The following is a 20220-nucleotide window of genomic DNA, read 5'->3' on the forward strand; positions in this document are numbered from 1 at the left end:
ATTTTTGTAAGCCGCCCTGAGTGCCCTACTATAGGGTAGAAGGGCGGGATAGAAATATTTTAAAATAAAGAAAAGAAAAGAAGAGGGGTAATCTATTCCCTGCTCCCTTGGTGCTTTTGCTGGTTGGGCTTTGCTGAGCCTGTGATAAATGCACCCTTTCCTTCAGGTGAAAGCTTGCAACCCGTTCCTAGCAGGTGCAGGTCTCTCTTCTCCCATGTGTGTGCTGACTTCCTTGGCTACTTCTTTCCACATCTCTCCTTCCTATCTGTGATCTTGTCTCTGCATAATTTTTTTTTTTTAATCTCCCTGAGTTGCATCCTGAAGGATGGCTGTGTGTCTGTAACAAGTACCTAAGCCTATGGTCTCCTGGGAGCTCAGTGCTTATGGAGAACTAGGGCGTCTGTGGCTCAAGCAAGGCTTTTATTTCCCCTGCAGGCATTGCATGCATAGCCCTGTCCTTTGTGGATGATCATGGAAATCCTATCTCTTTGGCTCGCTGGGAGAAACCACCTACCGCACTGCTGAGCACATCATTTTTTCAGGAGGCAGATTTTGCGAGCTTGACTGCTGTCACTAAGCACCAGGCTGAGCCTGGCACATCAGAGCCAGGTGAGAAGGCAGGGCTTCTGCCTGCTCTCTAGGAAGGGTGGCAGCACGTGGGCAGAATAATAAGGCTGAGTGTATCTAGGAGCCCAGGTAGCCTCCAGTGTTAACTTTGCTGATTGCTATGTGGCCGTAAGTGCCCTTGCCTTTTCCAAGGTATATCCTCTTGATACTGGCTTTTCCTCCAAAGCATTGTTTCCTCTGGTGCGCCTGGACATCTGGGAGAAGGGTAACATCAGCCTGCTGCAGCTGTCGGAAAGGCTGCGCAGTGCTCTGCGCCATGCTCTCTGCGATGCCCTTATGGAATTCCATGTGCTGCCCAACCCACTGTGTGTTGAGCCATCTGCTGAGCTAGAGGATCCAGGGAATGTCGGTAAGAGGATGGTGTGGGGCTGGTATAAAGCTCTCCAGCTTCTGAGCTGCCTGTCATCGGATCCTATGAAAGTATTATATCAAGTCAGCTCACAGGAGATTACTCTATAGGAACATAGGAAACTGCCCTAAACAGAACTGACGCATTGATCCGTTGAGCTCAGCATTCTCTACACTGACATCATCTCTACAGGATTTCAGATAGGGGGCGTTCCCAGCTTGACCTGGAGATGCCAGAGACTGAGCCTGGAGCCTTCTGCATGCAAAGCATGTGCTCTGCCGCTGAGCTACAGCCCTTCCCAAAGGCCTAGAGGCAATGTTGCCTTTGGAAGGCCCAGCCTGCTGAGAGCCATGTGGAATGAAAAGAGCCCACTTAGGCTAAAATGGTCACCAATAGTCATGAAGGACATTCTTCTTCACACAGCACATAGTTATAATTGGATTTTGCTACCACAAGATATAATAATGACTGCTGACTTAGGCAGCTTTAAAAAAGGGTTAGGCAAATTCATCAAGGGTCAGTCTGTCAATGGCTACTAGTCATGGTGTATCTCCAACAGGGATAGTCAACGTGGTGTCCCCCAGATGTTGTTGGACTCCATCTCCCATCTTCTCTTATCCCTGGTCATGCTGGCTGGGTCTGATGGGAGCTGGAGTCCAACAACACCTGGAGGACACCACATGAGCTACCCCCTGATCTCTATTATCAGAGGCAGTATCTGAATACCAGTTGTAGGAGAATACAAAGGGGAAAGTGCTGTTACGCTGCTGTGGGATCAGGATGCTGGGTTAGATGGGCCTTGATCTGATCCAGCAGGGCCCTTCTTATGAGGCTCATGAAAGCAAAGAAACCCAAGAGGCGGCAGGCAGTTTGTTCCCATGGAAGGGTTCTTAGTTGGTACCAATCTCTTTCCTGGGGTTAGAAGAAGAAGGATAGAGGTTTCCCAAGACAGATGTGGCTTTTGGCAGTGTGGATTTTAAGAGTGATTCTGATGGCTGCTGTGTTTTCAGGCATTCTGCGCCGGACAATGTCTGAATCAAAGGGGTTGACTCAGCCTGCTAGAAGCAAAGCGTGTCCACCCTCCCTGCATTTTGCTATGCCCACTGCAGTTACTGGTGAGCCAGTCACACCTACCAACAGGATGGGGAGACGAAGCTTCTGGGATATGAGGGTAAGGGCTGTGTGGAAAGATGCTTGTGGGGTGTGAGAGGTGTGTGAGGGAGCCAAAAACAAGAACTCTGGGTTAAAGAACTATACGGCTATATATAACAAAGTTTAGACCTGCACTAACATACAACCTCCAAGCCAAACACCAGCCATCTGCCAGATGTTTAGCAACATCTCTGTTTTTACATGCCCATGCAGGTGTGTTCTGCCCCCCCCCCGCCAATCCCAGCTTGTTGGATCAAATATTGTGCTGCTCTGGCATAGTGCCTAGTAGTGTGATTTGTTAGCCAGGAAGTGCTCTGTCATGAACTCTGTGAAAGAGCTTTAGACAAGCCCTCTTGTCTCGCAACAGAATCCTATGCCTGTTGAAGCAAATCCTACTATGTCCACTGTGATTTACTCCCTAGTAAATGTGTTAATGATGATAGCCACAGTCTCTCCCCGCCCCCTTAGCAATTAAAATATTAGGATGGGGCTGCTAACCTTCTTTGGGCTGAGGGCTGCATTGACCTATAGTCAACCCTCAGGAGCAGGGTGGGGGCTGGATGTCAAAGTGAGCGTGGCCAGAGTACAAAAAGTGGGCATGGTGAGAGCTGCAGTTCTCAAGGCTGCCTTCCAAAGGATGTTTCCATCAGCTGTTCTACAATATTTTAAGTCATTTTATCAATCATTATTCATTATTAAATGTGGTGGGGATTATTTATTATATTTATTTATTACATTTATATCCCACTCTTCCTCTGAAAGGAAAAGACAAGCTTTTTTTGGGGGGGGGTCGCAAAAACCTTTTGGCATCACAGCAGAGGGCACACAGGAATGTAAATTAAATAATTTTTTTAATGGACTATTTGGGGGGGTTCCTTGCAAAGCCAAAAAAAACCTTGGCATCACACTGGGGGACCTGTGGGAGCAGTCAGAAATTTGGGAGGGGGAGACCTTTTCTGAAAAATTTAATTTTGAAATTAAAATGTTGGAGTGGCGCAAAAAACTTTTATTTATTATTTATTTATTAAATTTATATCCTGCCCTTCCTCCCAGGAGTCCAGTGCAGGAAACAAAAACACTGGGGCACTTTAAAACATCTTAAAAACAAAAGACTTTAAAACATATTGAAAAAATATATATTTAAAAACATATTAAAACAAAACATTTTAAAAACACCTTTAAAAAACATTAAAAACATCTTAAAAAGCAATTCCAGCACAGACACAGACTGGGATAAGACCTCTACTTAAAAGGATTGTTGAAAGAAGGTCTTCAATAGGCACTGAAAATATATGGCGCCTGTCTAATATTTAAGGGGAAGAAATTCTAAAGTGTTGGTGCCACAAACTTTTGATATCATGCCATCACAGTAGGGGACCTATCGGAGCTGTTGATTTGTTTTTAAAAAATTAAATGGCAAATTAAGTGGGGGACTTGGGGAGACACAAACCTTTTGAGGGGCCAGACACAGCCTGTTCCTACCCGTTATGATAATACTGACCTACCCTGCAAGGTGAAATCCTTTCAGCTTGCAAAAAGTGCTGAGTGTAATAGTAGTAACATGTGTAATACAGAAACTTGCTGGACAAACAGGAGTTTAGGGCCTGAAACTACCTGTGCCTGAGCAATGGAAAATAGGCACAGCAGCTCATGTCAATTTCAACATTGCCTTGATTGTTCAGAGTAAACCGGAGATAGTGGAGCAAGGAAGCCCCAAGACCACAGATGACATTGTGCTGGAGCGGCCTGAGGAGAGCCGAACCCGCCGCCGCCACAAGACCGAGAGCGTAAAGCAGCCCTCAAGCCAGGAACATGTTGCAGCAGCTGCTGAGCAGGGTCAGGCCCAGAGGTAAGCATCATAGTAGTCTTTCCCCACCTCTTCATCCAGGGAAGCTTGGGAGGGGGCAGTTCCTCAATGCCAATCCAACCTTTTTTTCATTAGCTTCTGCCTACAAAGCTCCTTCCCACCCTAAGGTGGGCCTTCCCCGCATACTACAAGGACACAGTTGGTGCTCTGGGTACAGATTGTGCAGGATTATCACTGCCAGCTTCTCAGCATTGTATCCTTTCAGGCACGTGTGTATATGTGGGGGGTAATTTTCATTTCTGATGTCCTTATTTTTTATTCCACCTGGATTTTAACCTTGGTAATGGATCCCCTCTTCACAGACGTCGGGCCTGCCAGCTAGAGGAGGGGGATGTTGGAGTCCTGCACCCACTTTTCAGTCAGACCTGCCAGTCCTGGATGGCATTCATGAACCGCCTGGGTATGTACTTAATGTGTGCCCTGTTATTTCAATACCTCAGTTAGTTCCATCTTTGATTCTGTATTCATAAAGAATATAAAATCCTGAAATTTTTCAAAAGCAAGCCGATCTCCATTGGTGGTATGCACGTAAGGCATACACAGAATAGACCCATTGGATTCAATGGATGTAAGTAACTTCAGTCATTGATTTTAATGGACCGACTCTGACTAACATAAGAAGAGCCTGCTGGATCAGGCCAATGGCCTGTCTAGTCCAGCATCCTGTTCTCAAAGTGGCCAACTAGATGCCTGTGGAAAACCCACAAACAGACCTGAGCACAAGAGCACTCTCCCTTCCTGCAGTTTTCAGCAACTGGTGTTTGGAAACATGCTGCCTCTGACCGTGGCATTGGATATCACCCCATGTCGAGCCTCTCTAGTTAGGAAGAGAAGCTTGCAAACATGCGGATAATCTGTTTAAGGCTCAGAAGCCAGAATAAGGCCAAATAGATGTGGCTTTGGCATGTATCCCGTTGAGCAAATTCTGCTTTCTTATTGATCATGCACCTCCCCGTCTCTGTGCTTCTACTGTCAGCCCTAGACTATTTTCCCACCACTGCCCCTATCCTTACCAAACAATACAAATGCTCTGATAACTTGAATACTGTGATCAGAACAAATGTTATGTGTGCTTTGTCAAAGTGCTTAAGTTTTATTTCTGAGTACAGAGTTTGCAGCTCTTTGACCCAGAATCTGTATGGGTATAGAAGGAAGCATACAATATGTATGTTACTCCCGAGCTCTGGGGACAGGTCTCTTGTTCTAATACCTGTATGAACACAGGTACAGAGTGTGCTGATATTTTGTTTTGTCATTGGCAATCTCCTCTTGCCAATGAGTTTGATTTTGTGTTGGATGTTTGGACCCAGGATGGCAATCAGACTGATGGTGCCACAAAGCATCAGGTTATCCCCCCTCAGCCTTTAAAAAAAATATGTTTTGCTGGCACTTCCCCCAATATGCCTACCCACCCTGCCTCTAATCCGCCTTGAGCTCCTACTGGGAGAAAGGCAGGGATTTAAATAGAATGAATGAATGAATGAATGATTGCCACCACCACTACTTGGTATTTCCCTCTGCAGGGTGTCCATCAGTGCAACAATGTGCCACTGAGAGTGTGTCCCGCTTCCTGCTCTCCTCCATCATGCTTGAAGTAGTGAACCTAGTCACTACTTTGGCAAATGACACCACTGTCAAAGTGTTTGAAAAAGTCAGGTAGGTGCCAAGGCTGGGTGTGGCAGATTGGCTGGGAGGCAGCCTCTTAAAAATGATTGGGGTGCTTTCTTAGCAGGGTGGGAATGCTACATGTGGGAGAGGGGGCTGGATCTATAGGGTGGCCATTCTCATGCCTTCATGTAGCTTCTTGTCTTTTGTTGCAGTGGTCCCCAAGGGATGTCCTTTGTGCCATATTCCCTGACGCTAGGTACCAGTGCTCGACCAGCTGTCATTCGACACTTCGCCCTGCTTGGGCGTAGCTTCCACCAATGGCACTGCAGCACAGAACAAGGTGAGTTGAGAGTGGGAAGCTCAAAATTGGCAGTGTAATCTTTACTGTCTCTGAATCTAGGCAAGAATCTCAAGAGCTTTGTGATCTCTTTTAGCCATCAAGGGATTCCAGCGTTTTGAGGCCACTGAGCTTGGGTCTGCTGAAAAAAGTGGTGATGTAGCCCCCCGGCAAAGATTCCTTTTCATGGAGATCATTGACAAAAAGGTGTGTCGGCTGCATTAGTGCCTGGCTCCTGCAGAATCTCTGGGCTCAGTTAGAGTTTAGGAGCCCTCCCAGTCTGGATCAGCATCCTGAGTCTGGGCTTATGTTGTCTTCCTTTCCCCTCCAGCTGGTGCTTTATACCTACAATTGGTCTGTGGACCTGGGTAGCGCCCTGAGCAGCGCCCTCACTCGCTTGCTACAGTGGCAGAATGCCCGAGCCCATGTGGTGCACTGTCTACTGAGCCAGAAGCTTGGGCTTTTTCATCACTACTGCTACATGGACACTCCATGGCATGAGGACAGCAAGCAGGTACCCTGGCTTTATGCATTCCTGTGTCAACCTGTCGCATGACTCTCTGTCCCCAACTGGCTCTCATTACGTATCTTTCTCTGTCTAGGAGCAAAATCCCTTCCTGAACTCCACCCTGGACGTGGATGCCCTGATCCGAAGCTCTAGTGTTCCCCCAGGCAAGGAGCAAGGTCGTCTTAGCAGCTCTGCACGCGTATTGCAACCTCTGCACTTCCCTCCTGATATGGTACCCTTTGATGAGGCCCTTCGTGATGTCTCAGTCAGCTGGCCTATCCTTCACAGCCCAGAGCATCGTGTGCTTGACCGTGTGGCCCAGCACGGAGCTCAGTTTCTGGAGATCAAGAACACCGAGCGGAAAGGTAAGTGGAAGGACAGGTATAAAGAAGTGTACTCCTTCAGCTATATTGCAAGGAGTTGGGTGACAGCTCGTAAAGGGGTGTCCTACGAAGTTTTGCACATGCTTTGGCCAAGGAGGAATTCACCATGGCAGCCGAAAGCAAGACACTGCAAAAGTGAAAGGGATGGGGAGGAATGGCATAGGGTAGAGCCAGCATTAATTTCCCTCTCCTGGAGACATTCAGTCTACAGTGCTGGTGTGTACATGTGAGTGAGTGATACAAAATGCTGAGGGGGCTTCAAGCAGGGAAAGACTGACAGAAAATGATGACTTGCTTGAAGAAGGACCCGGGGTTCTAGTTCTGCTCTCCTCAGCTCTTGCTCCTGTTCCACAGAGCTGGAGAAACAAATGAAGATTGAGAACCTCTTTGTGACATGGCAACAGCGGTCTGCACAGTCCAACATGCCAATCAGTGTGAGTTTGGCGGGGTGTATGTGGCTGGGCTATGGGCAGTGCTTGGGCGTGTGGGACTTGATGCTGCTTCCATAAGATGTGCGGGTCTTGTTCTTGAAAACAAGTGAGAGGGAAGAAGGGGCAGCAAGGTTTCTCCTACAAGAAAAGACGTTGGAGTGAAGCTGTGGGACCCAGAAAGTCTACCACTTTTATGTCCTTTTAAAAAACAACTGTTAGCTCATTCACATGTAAATACCTTCCACACAATTCCTCCTTCCCCGCCCACTCCTGGCAACTCTTCCTGGGTTATAGGCATTGTGTGGAGTTGTGTATTATACATTCCATGAGTGCAACAGCTGGACATGTCTGAGGAGGTCAGTTCATACCGTGCACTACTTCATGCTTCACTGAATGGTCAGGTGGAATAACATGAAGGCCATTCATCTATGTGATTTGGTCTTTGGTTATTGATAACTTTGCCAAGTGAGACTAAATGCAGTGTGAGGTTAATCATAGCACTATTCTTGCCCTTATGTTCACGGACTGATACAATCTAGGCTGGGGTAGGTAAGAGATGTCATCTTGCATCTGACGTTACTATGAGCATGAGTGTCAAAGCTCACAGGGTAGAGGGAAGAAACTGGAATGTGTGTGTTTCTCTTAGCAGCCTTTGTAAAATGGGGATGAGATGGGTTTTGTTTTAAGTTAATTCAGGAGTGGGGAACCTCCAACCTCTGGGCCAATGATGGCCCTTTAGGGGGTCCCATTTGGCCCTCAAGGCCATTTCCCCTCCAGTGATGGCAGCTGATGGGCGGGAGGACAGGGTCCTGCATTGACTGTGCGATCCTGTTCCCAGCAGCTCACAAGCCAAGGCAGCGGGATTTAATCTCATCAGCTGAGCAGGGTTTAAAGCTCTATGCAAAGTGCCCTTTGAAACAGTTGAAAAGCGAAAGCAGGGGCTGTCTTCAAACCTTTTCCAAGTCTCCCTGCATTTTCCTTTTAAGTCTCCAACCTGGAAGAGGCTTTTGGAAGTCTCTCCCCATCTCCCCTTAATTCCCAATCTCGGATTTTGAAGGAAAGTGCTGGAGATTTGGAAAAGGCTTTTGCAAGTCTCCCCCCCCCTTTAAGTGCTCATGCTCAGTGTTGGAGATTTAAAAGCAAATCAAAAGAGATTTTGAAGTTGGGTGACCCCACCCATCAAATTTAGCCCATGAGGCAGATCCTGATAAGGATCTGGCCTGTGGAACCAAAAAGGTTTCCCACCTGAGTTAATTCTTCACTTCATCTGAAACTACTGTGCAAGAAAAACAATAGATTTAGGCTGCAAGCCAATACATGTCTACTCAGAAGTAAGCTCCATTGGGTTCAGTGTGGATTGGATTGCAAACCTTGTCTGCACCAGGTAGGCTCCGAATTGAGGCAATGGGGTGGGGAACAGGAGCAAGACTCAATCTCGTGTTATCCTGAAATGAAAAGATGAACATAATTGCTAAATACTACAAGGTCATTGCTCTGAGCTCTGCGGTCAAGCTTTCTGTGGCATGCTTACATTTTTTTTATGGCCAGCAAATATCCTTAGGAACTGAGCTCATGATCACTGTGCTTCTCTGCCAGCTCCCCTTTTCATTCTTCAGAAGGTTTTATGTGGCTGGGGGTGACTCTGTTGGGTAGTATAACTATATGGAGTGAGCCTGGAGATATGTTGCAGTTACCTCCTCTGTGTGTGTGTTGGTGCACAGCTTGCAGATCTGGAAACCCTGAAGCAATCATCACGCTTGGTCCATTACTGTGCCACACCACTGCTCTTCGATCCCACCTTCCGGCAGCAGATTCTGGCTGACCAGCAGAACAAGCCGGAGGGGAAGGTGAAGTGTGGGGGGAGGAGGGAAGAGAGTCCTTCATAGTTCTGTATTCCTTCCTCCCATATTTCTTTTCTCGCTGGCTATTCCAGGAGGTCCAGGAGGAGGTAGCCCTGGGCAGGCACGCACACATGTAAGAAGCCTTTCCCATTAGTCAGTCAGAAGAGGTTGGCAGAATTAGGTGACAGAATTGGGAGCCTTACTGAGGAAAGCATCTCCTAACCAGTGGGGCTGCAGGTGGGGTGAGGCAGGACACCCTTACTCTGTGCGTATCCCCAAGTTTATCAAAGCTGTTTCTTTCCTAGGATTGGGTTTGATGCAAAGCCAAGGCCCAAATGTCACTCTAAGGGAGGGGTGGCTAATCTTTTTTGGCTCAAGAACTGCATTTATTCTCCACCCAACATTCCTGGGGCTGCAAAACAACACACATTTTATTTAGTTAGTTTATGTTCCGCCTTGCTCCTAAAGGAGCCCAGCAGATCAGCTGAGGAGGCGGTTTCTTCTTCCTGCTCATTTATGGCCAGGGAGGGGATGGCTTGCCTCTCCATCTGGATTTGCTGCCACTGCAAAATTCAGTGGGGTCTTGGGAGTGTGTGTGGGTGAATTTGCTTGGAGGGCCTCATCAGGCTTCTGAACATGGGGTTAGCCTTCCCTCCTCTCAGGCCCTTTTTCTCATGCCTTCTCTGAGAAAAATGCCATTCTCTCATCATTGCTCCTTTGCCATTCAGAAGCGGCACCGCTCAAATGACTCCACAGCATCCAGTAGGGACCGCAGCCACAGTTGTGACTCTGCAGAGGGGCTGCCGTGTCGAACCAAAGATGAGGCCTGGCTGCTGGAGCTGTGTCACACTTTCCTGCAACAGTATATCCAGTACCTGCAGAGCATGGGCTTCATCCTGGTGCAGCTGCGCCCAGCCTCACCCACCCGCAGGTTAGTGGGAATCGACCGGAGGGCAGTCTGGAGTTCGTGACAAAAAGGGGAATGATGACAAGATATTTGTATGACTTGCCCTGTTCTTGTGAGTGTAATGTATTTTAAACTGTTTTTAATTCTGTATTTTTAAATTACTGTAACCTGCCCTGGGACCTTAAGATGAAGGGTAGGTAAAAAATAATAATAACAATCATGATGATGCTTTGGGGAGAGCAGTGCATGGCATAGGCATGTATGCTTTGGGGAACTCTTGCAGAAAGTTGTTTGGAGAACAGACAGTGGGAGCTCCTTGGACGCTTGTCTTTAAAAAGGAAATACACTGGAGTGTTCACTTGAGGAACTGAGTCAGTTTTTAATCTCTTGCATCAAGAAATGTGGTCAGGACATCCTTGGAGATCCTTCATCTTCCTCTCCCTCTTTATCTTCTGGTTTTCAGCAGCACCAGCCGGATCAGAGCTCTGGCAGCAATGGGCAACGAGGCACGGGCTTCTTTCTCATACACCAGGCCAAAGGCTGATGGGAGCCCAAAGGTGAGCGGGGAGATATTCTGGCATGGCTGCTTCGACCCGTATGCGCTGGTCTTTGGAGGGAAGATTAACAATTTAAGAGAGGGCTGGAGTATGTTTCCTAGGCATCACCAAATGGTCCCCTTTGTACCAGAGAGCTGTTCCTGCATCATATCAGCACCAATTCTTCTTTTTCTAGAGCACCAGTCCTCCTGTCACCACATACCACTTGCAAAGAGCTCTGCCTGGGGGCATTGTGCTAATGGAACTGGCTTTCCAGGTGAGTGGAAACTGTCTTCCGTGTTAACAGAACAGGCCTGACCAGATTGTTCAAGTGGGAAGAGCCACTGCAAGAGTCCATAGACCAGTTGATCCTGGAGATTAGCTTTGGGTGCGGTGAGGCCAGGTAAGGATATGGCCAACCAGGAGTGATCTGGCACGCACTAGAGGGGAAAGAATATACAGTAGGGCCCCACTCATACGGCAAGTTAGGTTTCAGACCCCCGCCAAAAAGCAGATCAGCTGTAGCGCGGGGGTCTAGAACCTAACCCACTGATCACGCCGGAGGAGGAGAAGATCAGCTGTAGCGCGGGGGTCTGATTGCACCAGAAGAGGAGAAGATAAGCCGTAGTGCGCTACAGCTGACCTTCCCCTCCTCTGGCGAGATCAGCTGGAGCTCGGGGAGCTCCAGCCCCCGCTCCAGCTAATCGCCCCGCTGGCACCGTATTAGCAGAAAGCTGAGAAGCAGGGCCCTACTGTAGGTTGAGATAGCTTGTCCTGGATGGAGACAGTGATACCACCTTTAAGTGGGTTTTTAAAGCAGTAGTTCACATCACAGCATCTGTGGCTGTTAGGGGCAGGTGGAAGCCAGTATCTCACCCAGTGCCCTTCTCCTTAGGGCTGCTATTTCTGTGTCAAGCAATATGCACTGGAGTGCTCACGAATCCCCATGGGCCAGACTGTCAACTCACAGGTAATATCGCTATGTTCTCTCACTTGCCCAAGGGGCCAGAATTGAATGGATATAGAAGATGAAATCGAAATACATGTGCATGGATTTGCTTGAGGGGATGTACTAGTTGAGTCTGAAGACTCAGTAAGACCAGATTTTTCCCTTAGCTGTGGCTTCGGAATCCTGACCATCATGTTTGTTTGTGCTGTGGCACAGAGAAATGATTGTCACCACTATCCTTTCTGTGCTACACTGTTCATTACGGCCTTTTCAAGCCTTGGACATGGTCCCCGAGTCTCTGAATAATAGAAGGCATGGTCTTCTCTTGAAGATCTGAACATGTTTGATCTAGTCAGAGAAGCTTCCCCTACTGTTGTATATATGAGAGGACTGGAAGTGCCAGTTGGCACCCGTCCTGTGAGGTAGGACTGGTGACCTTTCGAGCAGTAATTTTGCAGCTAGCATAGTTCTCTACTTTGGTTTCTGAAACGGAGTGCATCTTGGTTCCTGCTGCATACTGCGGCTTCTGCTCAACAACCCTTCACAAGGCCTTCCAGGGAGTGTCTTGCTAAAGACAGCCTCTATTGTCTCACTAGGTGGAGCAGAGGACGGAGTATGAGAGGACACCCTCCCTTCCCGTTCGGGTTTGTTTTGAGTTTGCCCATGCCTACTCCTGGTTCATCTAGACCTCTTATTGCACTTTGGGGAGCCAGTCCATGGCACTGGGCACAGGAGGGCAGAAAGCCAATCCTAATGAGTGCCATTCCTTCCATCAAGAATAACTTGCTACCTCCTCGCTCTGGGGTAGTACCCTTGAAGACACCCACAGATATCCTGAATTCCAGTGACACCAGAAACATTCTGGAGACAGAATGCTTCATACCTGCTGCATTGAGTACCAGTATGAGAAAACCCTTTTCAGTGGCCTCTTCATAGAGACTGTCATCTTTAAATCGGGCTCTAGTCAACTACAAAAAAAATCCTGCAACTTAAAATGCTCAAATGCTACAACTTCATGGGAGATGGAATAAATTATGTAAATATTAGATTATTTGATCGGATGCATTAGTTTTCATTCATGAGGCCATGAACCCATGTCTGGCTGCCATATTCTGTCTCAACTGCAATAGAGGAGGAGGAAGAGGAATGGGGCTCATGGGATAATGGCAAATGGGAGAGGAGTTGGGTCTGATCCACGGGGAGAAACGGTGAACTTTTTCAAGTATATTTAAAAGCCACTTTAACACTGGACACACATTGGACATCTCCAAGACCCACATTTTTCTGAACATTTAGGAGATGCTGCCTTAAACTTTTCAATCACATTCTTCCAGTCTGCAGATGTAAGAGCTTGCCCTTTTTTTAAAAAAAGAGAGAAGCTGGAATTCTTAGTAATAGAAGCACTAGTAGGAAAAGACAACAAAAATGCTTGCACTTGGCAATACCATTGGGACTGCGTGAAATGCATGTATCCTGCTTGTAATTGCAGGAACTGCATACTTCTTAATCAGCTTGTTAAGAGCAGGTTTTTCCAAGTTCTTGTTCCCACTTAGGCAACTGCCTCCATTTATATGTTTTATTCCTGAATTAAACCAAGCCAGCAGCTCCTAAGTTGCCTTATCTCCTCACTCACAGAGCACCTTCACTTAAGCCTTATATATGCTCCTTTGAGGAAGAACCAGGCAACTTGTGTATTTGACTACTTGAATTTTAAACACCTCTTTATCAGATCCATTGTGACTGGTTAAATTTATCCTGATTGTATTTCAAAATCATGATTCTGAACTCAGTCTTCCCCGAGTCTAATGGTGGAGATGCACTCACTGGAAAGGTAACATTTCCATTTTCCACACTTGTTTGGTGTGATGCACTGTGATATTTATGTATGGTCTTTCTCTCACAGCCACAGTGCTGCCCAGCTGTATAGGATTTGTGCCTAATTCTCCTGAGACAGGAACTACAGGAGGCAGCATTCCTACAGTGGAGAAGGGTATCCTCAAATGGGTTGGTCCTCCCACTTGCTCCAGTAAGGACGGCTATGCAAATCAGACAAGTCACTATCGTCCTCTGTAGGAGAGAGTCCCCCCATCCCAGTCCTCCCTAATTCCAAGAGACAGGACATCAGCAGAGCTCTGCAAAACTTTATACTTTACCTATTTGTATCCACTTTCCCTTTGGAAGAACTTGGGTCGAAAGAGGGTTTTTTTTTTTAAAAGGTTGCAGAGATAGTTTAAACTGGTTACAAACAGTGCAGCTTTGATGTTTCCTGTCCAGGCAAGGGAGGTCACCCCTGTGTTGTTGATGGACTCCTTGTAGGATCCCTCTGAAAGGAGCTTTGGCAGATGCAAGGAGGTGACCCCAGGAAACCAGAGCCCAGGAATCACTGTGCCAATTTTACCTGCAACTGACGGAATATGCAGTTTAATAGCCAGGCAAGGTCCATCAGTGCTGAATGATATGGCAACCAGGCTCCTTCCATCACCTCCTTCTTTTCTCTGTACCTTCCTGACCTCACATTTAGCACCATACAACAGCAGTGAAACTTCACTACTCTGCCATCTTCAGATCTGATCTCTCTCTTCTCAGCTTTCTATGCTCTTCACAGAGGAGTGTGACAAGGTGCGTGATCTCATGCATGTGCACTCATTCAGCTATGATTTCCATCTACGCATTGTGCATCAGTATCTACTTGGATCCCATATGGCACTGCGACAAGGCTATCACCTCACCAGCTTCCTAGAAGACTTCATTGCCCAGCACCCCGACATCCCCAAATTTGGACGCAATCACATCTTTCAAGGTGAGAGCTTCTGGAGGCATTTGAGGCCTTTAGTTGACAGTAGCTCTATAGATGCATCTGAGCCTTTACTGTGGCCCCAATAGGGGGTTTACATTCTGGGGAATCAAAAGGGTCCCATCATCATCATCTGTTTATAAGACACTTTTTGCTTTGCATACCTTTAGTAATCTTAAGGTCTAAACCAGTTAGGTCCTACCTGCAATGAGTTTAAAATGTAAATCTACTGCCTTCAAGTCAATTCCAACTTATGCAACCCTATGAATAGGGTTTTCATGAGGCTGAGAGGCAGTGACTGGCCCAAGGTCACCCAGTGAGCTTCATGGCTATGTGGGGATTCATAAAATTCCATTGTCACTGACACTACTTTAGCATATTTCATTCCAAATTACTAAAGGTATCTGGTTTCACAAATACAAAATAAAAAAACATGAAAGTAAAAAGGATCTATACAACAGTGACTTAAAGGAATAAAGAATTTATACTCATGTAACAAAAACAGAAATTCATTTAGGTATGTCTTGCATAGCAAATAGGCCTCTGCACCTCACTTGGACATCCAGAACCCAGCAATTGTATGGCCTTCAGCAAACAAAACATGATAATCCTTCCACTTCTCCCACAGGTGCACTGGCCTTGCCTACCAACACCATCACAGCACACCAACTGTACAACTATATAACTGACCATGCCAGCACCTATCATATGAAGCCGCTACGCATGGTCAGACCAGGAACTAGCACTGAGGGCAAGAAGGGGACCCCTGGCCCCGAACAAAATGAGTATGCCCTAGTCTCCATCTGGAACAGGTAAGTGATTTTTCAGGCTGCTACGATAAGCTCTGGTTTCAGTACCAATTACCAGCATTTGCCCATGACTCCGCCCCCAAACTCCATGTGCCATGCAAGATAAAGTGTTTTTTTTCCTACTCTGTCACTCAAAAGATCATCAGGGATATCTCCTCTGACAGGCCTGCAGCAATATTGCCTTTTTTTTATGACGCACCTAACATTACTAGGCATTGCACAAAAATTAAATAACATAGGCTCTGCCTAAGGCTTTAGACTGCACTACCTGGGACTAACCCATTAGATCCAGGAGTGACAAAAATGCATTTTGGATTACTGCAAATGGATCGTTTGTTTTACACATTTTCAAAAAAAGATTTTTAATTGAAAAAGTAAAACTATCAATACCTAGTTGATATGGAGAGTCTTCCATTTTAAGTGCCATAAGACATTTCTTTCTTTTCGGGGAGGGGCTTAAGAGTTAAAGACTAAAACTAACACATTTTATTATGGTATAAGCTTTTGTAGACTAGAATCTACTTTCTCAGATGCATGGTAACCTTCTCCAACACAGAGCAGTTTAATGTTGGGGTTTTTATTTGTACATAGTACTTGAATCTATCATCATCATAATCTTTAATCTCAGTCTTTATCTAATTTTTACCTATTAGGTCTCTCATATTACTTCTCAACTGACCGTAGAGAGGATATGGATAAGACATTTGCCTCTAGAGCAGCCTTTCCCAACCAGTGTGCCTCCAGATGTTGTTGGACCACAATTCCCATCTTTCCTGACCATTGGCAATGCTGGCTGAGGCTGATGGGAGTTGCGGTCCAACAACATCTGGAGGCACACTGGTTGGGAAAGGCTGCTCTAGAGAGTGTGTTTGTGTTTTTGCTAACACAGAATTTCTGATCCTTTTGAGAAATCCCATGTGAGCAACCTGGCTTTCAGATTATCAATAACTGTTTTCCTCCCTCAGATTCTACCTACTCTTAGGTGCCACATTTTTATTGGCTCCTACCAGCATCCCAGTCCCCACAAGGTGCTTTATCCTCTTCAAAAGAAATCCAGTTTGTCGACTTCTCTTGCAATAGGATGCAGCCCCACTGGCTCCAGTTAAGGCTCAAGTAAGCCCAGTTTATGCCTGCCTGCTTATTAGGCACCAGGCAGTCTCCTCCAGGTGGCATTAGCTTTTAAATCTCCCATAGGTGGGACAAGTACCTGGCATATCCCAAATAGCAACCCTTTCTGGTTAGTCCTTTGGTGTCTAGTCCTTGATATGCGACACCCATGGGTTTCCCAAATTTGCTCTCCATGACAGAACACCCTGCTTATCAATTTAACTGCCAGTTGTACCCTGTGTAACGTAGTACTTTTTCTCAGTTACACAGTGGTTTGAGCTTTCAGAGATGAGCCAAGATGAGGGGAAATTTCAAATGTGGAACATTCCTCTTATATAAAATACCTGTGTATACACACCTTTTCTAGCACAGGAGGAAGGGGTTGCAAACACTAGCTTTCTGCATTGCCACATTGCTGCAGTTACCAGTATTTGTTCACCAAACAAACAAACAAACATTATTATAACAAAAGACACAAATACAAAGCTTGTTATGCTACATGATGGGCGTATAGTTTACAGATGTTAGTTCTGGGGTGCACACTCCTGGGCTGATGACCTATCATAAAATGGCCTTTGTATCAGGCTCATCAAGGGGCTTTCTGATCTATATTATATCCTGCAACTCCAAGCCTTTTGACATATTCTAAAAATGACTTTTCTCCCCAAATGTTTTGATTTTTCTTCATCCAAACTGTACCATGTAGCAATGATGCTGTAAATGCAAAAGCTGTCACATAAGTCTGACGCTGCAGCATGTCACAAGCCTTCTACAGTGATAGTGAGTCAAGCCACAAGTATAATGTTGCTGTTGTTCTCCTTCACTTCTAGGAAGCAATGGTGTCTATTTTTGATTCAGATGAACTATTTGCTGCAATTCAAGCCTATTTGACTGTAGTCCATGCTGTGGCCAAAAGGACTGTAGCTGCTTTCTTCCCTCCACACCCACTAATTCCACAGAGAAACCCCTTACACCATTCTTTGCTTGCAGCTCGGGCTCCTACAAGGATTCAGAGGGGCTGCGTCACCACGACGACTTTGATGTGTCCATGCTTGTGTACCACAGTGCTGCTCCCTTTGAGGAGCAAACTGAGGCAGAGCGACATATGCTACGGTAAGAGTCAAGCTGGGCAATTACAAGTGGGGACAAAGCTGCTTGTGGAGCACTTATGATGCTGGACAGTCTTGACTGTTCAGACATGCAGTGTAGCGGATGAAGACCAATGGAGTTTGTGCAGATATTGGAGGGCGGGGTGGGTGGGGTGGACCTGCCGTGAACCAACTGGTGCAAATGCAGTACTTTTCTTATACCTTTCTGAGAGTTTTGATCAAGGGCAGTCAAGTCAAAATTAGGCACTGCTTGACATATACCAAAGACGTGCGGCGGAGGACTTCAGATTATTGGTATAGAGTGGCTGTCTGTGAGAGTGAGGAAGAGGTTCTATATCGGAGTGGGGCTGCTGGTGAGCAGGTGGCATGAGCTGCAATGGCAACTGTACTTCCTCCCAGGTTGCACTTCTATGTGATCATGACAAGCCAACGGGAGCTGTTTCCACGACTAACTGCTGACATGCGGCGTTTCAAAAAGCTGCCACGCCTACAGCGGGAGAGCCTGGAGCCGGTTCTGGGACGTGCAGCTTGGGAGACAGCAGAGGGTGGCTGGCAGCGGAAGGAAGTGCCGGAGCCTTGGGAGGAGGTGGAGGATGGTGGCGAGTTCTATGCAGGTGGTCCCCAGGTCAAGGTGGGCCCTGGCCTCTTCTATACATCTCCACTGTTTCCACTTCTGGCCTCTGAGGTGGCTGCTGCACAGAAGCAGCTCAGCAACATGGTGCAGCTTGCCAAGTGTCACTGTCGCCGTGACAACCTTTGGAAGCGGCTCTTCCTGCTCGAGCCTCTTGCCTCCGACAAACTGAAGCTGGGCAAGCTCTCCCTTGGGGAGCTCGAGGAGCTGCTGGATGCTGTGCACAGGAAATCCATTGCGGACATCGATCCCCAGTTGGTGAGTACCTGGGCTGAGTCAGAGGGAGGGGTGTTTGTGTGCTTACACACTTGTAACACACTGCAGCCCATCAAGGGCAGAAAACACTCTCAAAACCCCTCTGCGTGGCACAGCCTACAGGTCACTTAAGAGTGTGAGTCCTCCTGCATCAGACTAAAGGCCCACTTCGTCCAGCATTCTGTTCTCTCAGTAGCCAACCAGATGCTTACCTCCTTCCTTTTTTCTCCTCCCGACAGAGCTGCTTCCTCACCATGACAGTCTCCTGGTATCAGAGTCTTATCAAGGTGCTACTGAGCCATTTTCCCCAGAGCTGCCGCCATTTCCAGAATGCAGATGCTGGCACCCAGTATCTGGTAAGGCTCTTCCACCATCATTTTGTCTACCTGGGCCTCTTCAGTCTAGCTGCCCATAAATTAATCAAGAGCCATCTTGAACATTCAGCCTGGTCAGGTTTGGCATTTTCATTAACCAGTGCCAGCTTCCCTTGGTTCTATAATGGAAAGAGATCTTAATATGCAGCCCTTCTAGAGTGAGGCTTCTTCCCTTAGTAGGAGCTGCCGTTGCTTACTGGAAGGCTGCTTCAGCCCAGGATTTGAGTTTGTTTGGGGGGTGTAATTTAGAAGGCTTGTAGGTCTTCTGGTTCTTCCCCCCCCCCACCGCAAAACTTTCAACTGTAAAGTGCTTTTCTCCTGTCTGCCCCACCCCACCCTCAGAAAGAAATGCCAATGCCTTGCTTCCTTTTGCGTATCACAATAATGTGCGGATTCCCTCCTGATGCAGCACTCTTGCCCATCTCCACAGGTCGTCCTGAATCAAAAATTCACAGACTGTTTTGTGCTTGTATTCCTCGATTCCCATTCAGCAAAAACAGTAAGAACCTTTCTCCTTTGTAGGCCAGCAGGGAAAGGGAGATAGCAGTGGGGTTTCAGGATTACTCAATATAGTTTTAAACCCTTTTGAGCACAGAGGAAATAAGCTTCCAGCACCTGGGGCTGCTGAACATGAGGTGCCTTGATTTGGCTTTGAATGTCTGCTGCTGTACTGTAATAGTTCTGTCCCCCCATTCCTATGCTGGACCATGGCACTGTTGACTGTCCGACCTGAACTTAGCCCATCTGAATAGCAATTGGAAAGCCATGCCATTTTCTTTCAGCCTAAGAAAAGGCTGTCTGGGAGCTTTGTTGCTAAGCATATGTTGCTAAATCCCCATGCCTTGCTATCGGCAGGTGCCAATAGTTAACTCAGTTATCTTTCTTTGCAGAGTCTGACTGTGGTTTTTCGGGAACCGTTCCCAGTACAACCCCAGAACAGTGAGAGCCCCTTGCCACAGCTGGTGTCTACATACCACCATCTGGAATCCGTCATAAACACAGCTTGCTTCAACCTCTGGACAGGGCTGCTCTAGTGTCAGTTGGCTCCTTTCACTTGGGTCATGCTGCACAGGCCCAGTTGTGTCAGGACTGGAATAAAGATGGTACTGCAGGTGGCAGGCGTGCACACACAGAGTGTGGGTGATGTCATGCTACAGCTGGGTGAATAAGAGGTCAGCACATCTTGAATTCTGATGAGGCTGAACAGAATAATTAAGGGAATGGGACTGTTCCAGAGACTGGAATGCAGCACAAAGGTGGAACACCTCTCCCCAAGAAAAACTACCGGACGAGGCATGTGGATGGACATGCTACCTTCCCTTGGGCTCCTTGGTGCCAGGGCTGAAAGACGACTGGAGCTGCTGACTTGGCCTGGCTTAGAGTGATTCACTGGATGGGTTTGAACGGGAAGGTGCTACACAATGATGGGAATGTTTTATATGAAGTGAATGTACAGTAAATTAAATAAAACGGATCATTAACTATAACAGTAAAAATACTTTGTCATAGCTTTCCCCACAAGCTGTTGAATTAATCCCTGGCGAGAAGCAGTGTAGGTTCCCACCAACCTGCCAAAACAGCATCTCTGCCAGGATGCAAGGGACCACTGCCAGGTTCTTATTCCAGGCTTCGACGAGGTACTGATT

General features: G+C 46.9%; 1 protein-coding gene across 10 annotated transcripts in view; it reads left to right on the forward strand.

Moving 5' to 3' along the window:
* Nucleotides 1–20079, forward strand: part of SZT2 (SZT2 subunit of KICSTOR complex) — an 89596-nt gene extending 69517 nt beyond the window's left edge. For 6 of the 10 annotated variants that reach the window (XM_061632659.1, XM_061632661.1, XM_061632655.1 and 3 more), the window contains 24 exons: nt 436–609; nt 794–976; nt 1987–2147; nt 3811–3977; nt 4298–4395; nt 5519–5651; nt 5816–5943; nt 6038–6147; nt 6272–6454; nt 6543–6813; nt 7186–7265; nt 8984–9109; nt 9832–10034; nt 10474–10567; nt 10743–10823; nt 11442–11516; nt 12092–12139; nt 14082–14295; nt 14918–15101; nt 17196–17318; nt 17714–18203; nt 18440–18556; nt 19005–19073; nt 19465–20079. In XM_061632659.1, the coding sequence (XP_061488643.1) occupies nt 436–609; nt 794–976; nt 1987–2147; nt 3811–3977; nt 4298–4395; nt 5519–5651; nt 5816–5943; nt 6038–6147; nt 6272–6454; nt 6543–6813; nt 7186–7265; nt 8984–9109; nt 9832–10034; nt 10474–10567; nt 10743–10823; nt 11442–11516; nt 12092–12139; nt 14082–14295; nt 14918–15101; nt 17196–17318; nt 17714–18203; nt 18440–18556; nt 19005–19073; nt 19465–19608 (3656 nt within the window). In that variant the 3' untranslated portion in view covers nt 19609–20079. The other 4 variants (XM_061632662.1, XM_061632656.1, XM_061632664.1 and 1 more) reach the window with 2 other exon arrangements.
* The last annotated feature ends 141 nt before the right edge of the window (nt 20080–20220 follow it).

The sequence above is a fragment of the Rhineura floridana genome, chromosome 6 (genome assembly GCF_030035675.1).
Source record: "Rhineura floridana isolate rRhiFlo1 chromosome 6, rRhiFlo1.hap2, whole genome shotgun sequence".
In the NCBI taxonomy this organism is placed as follows: domain Eukaryota; kingdom Metazoa; phylum Chordata; class Lepidosauria; order Squamata; family Rhineuridae; genus Rhineura; species Rhineura floridana.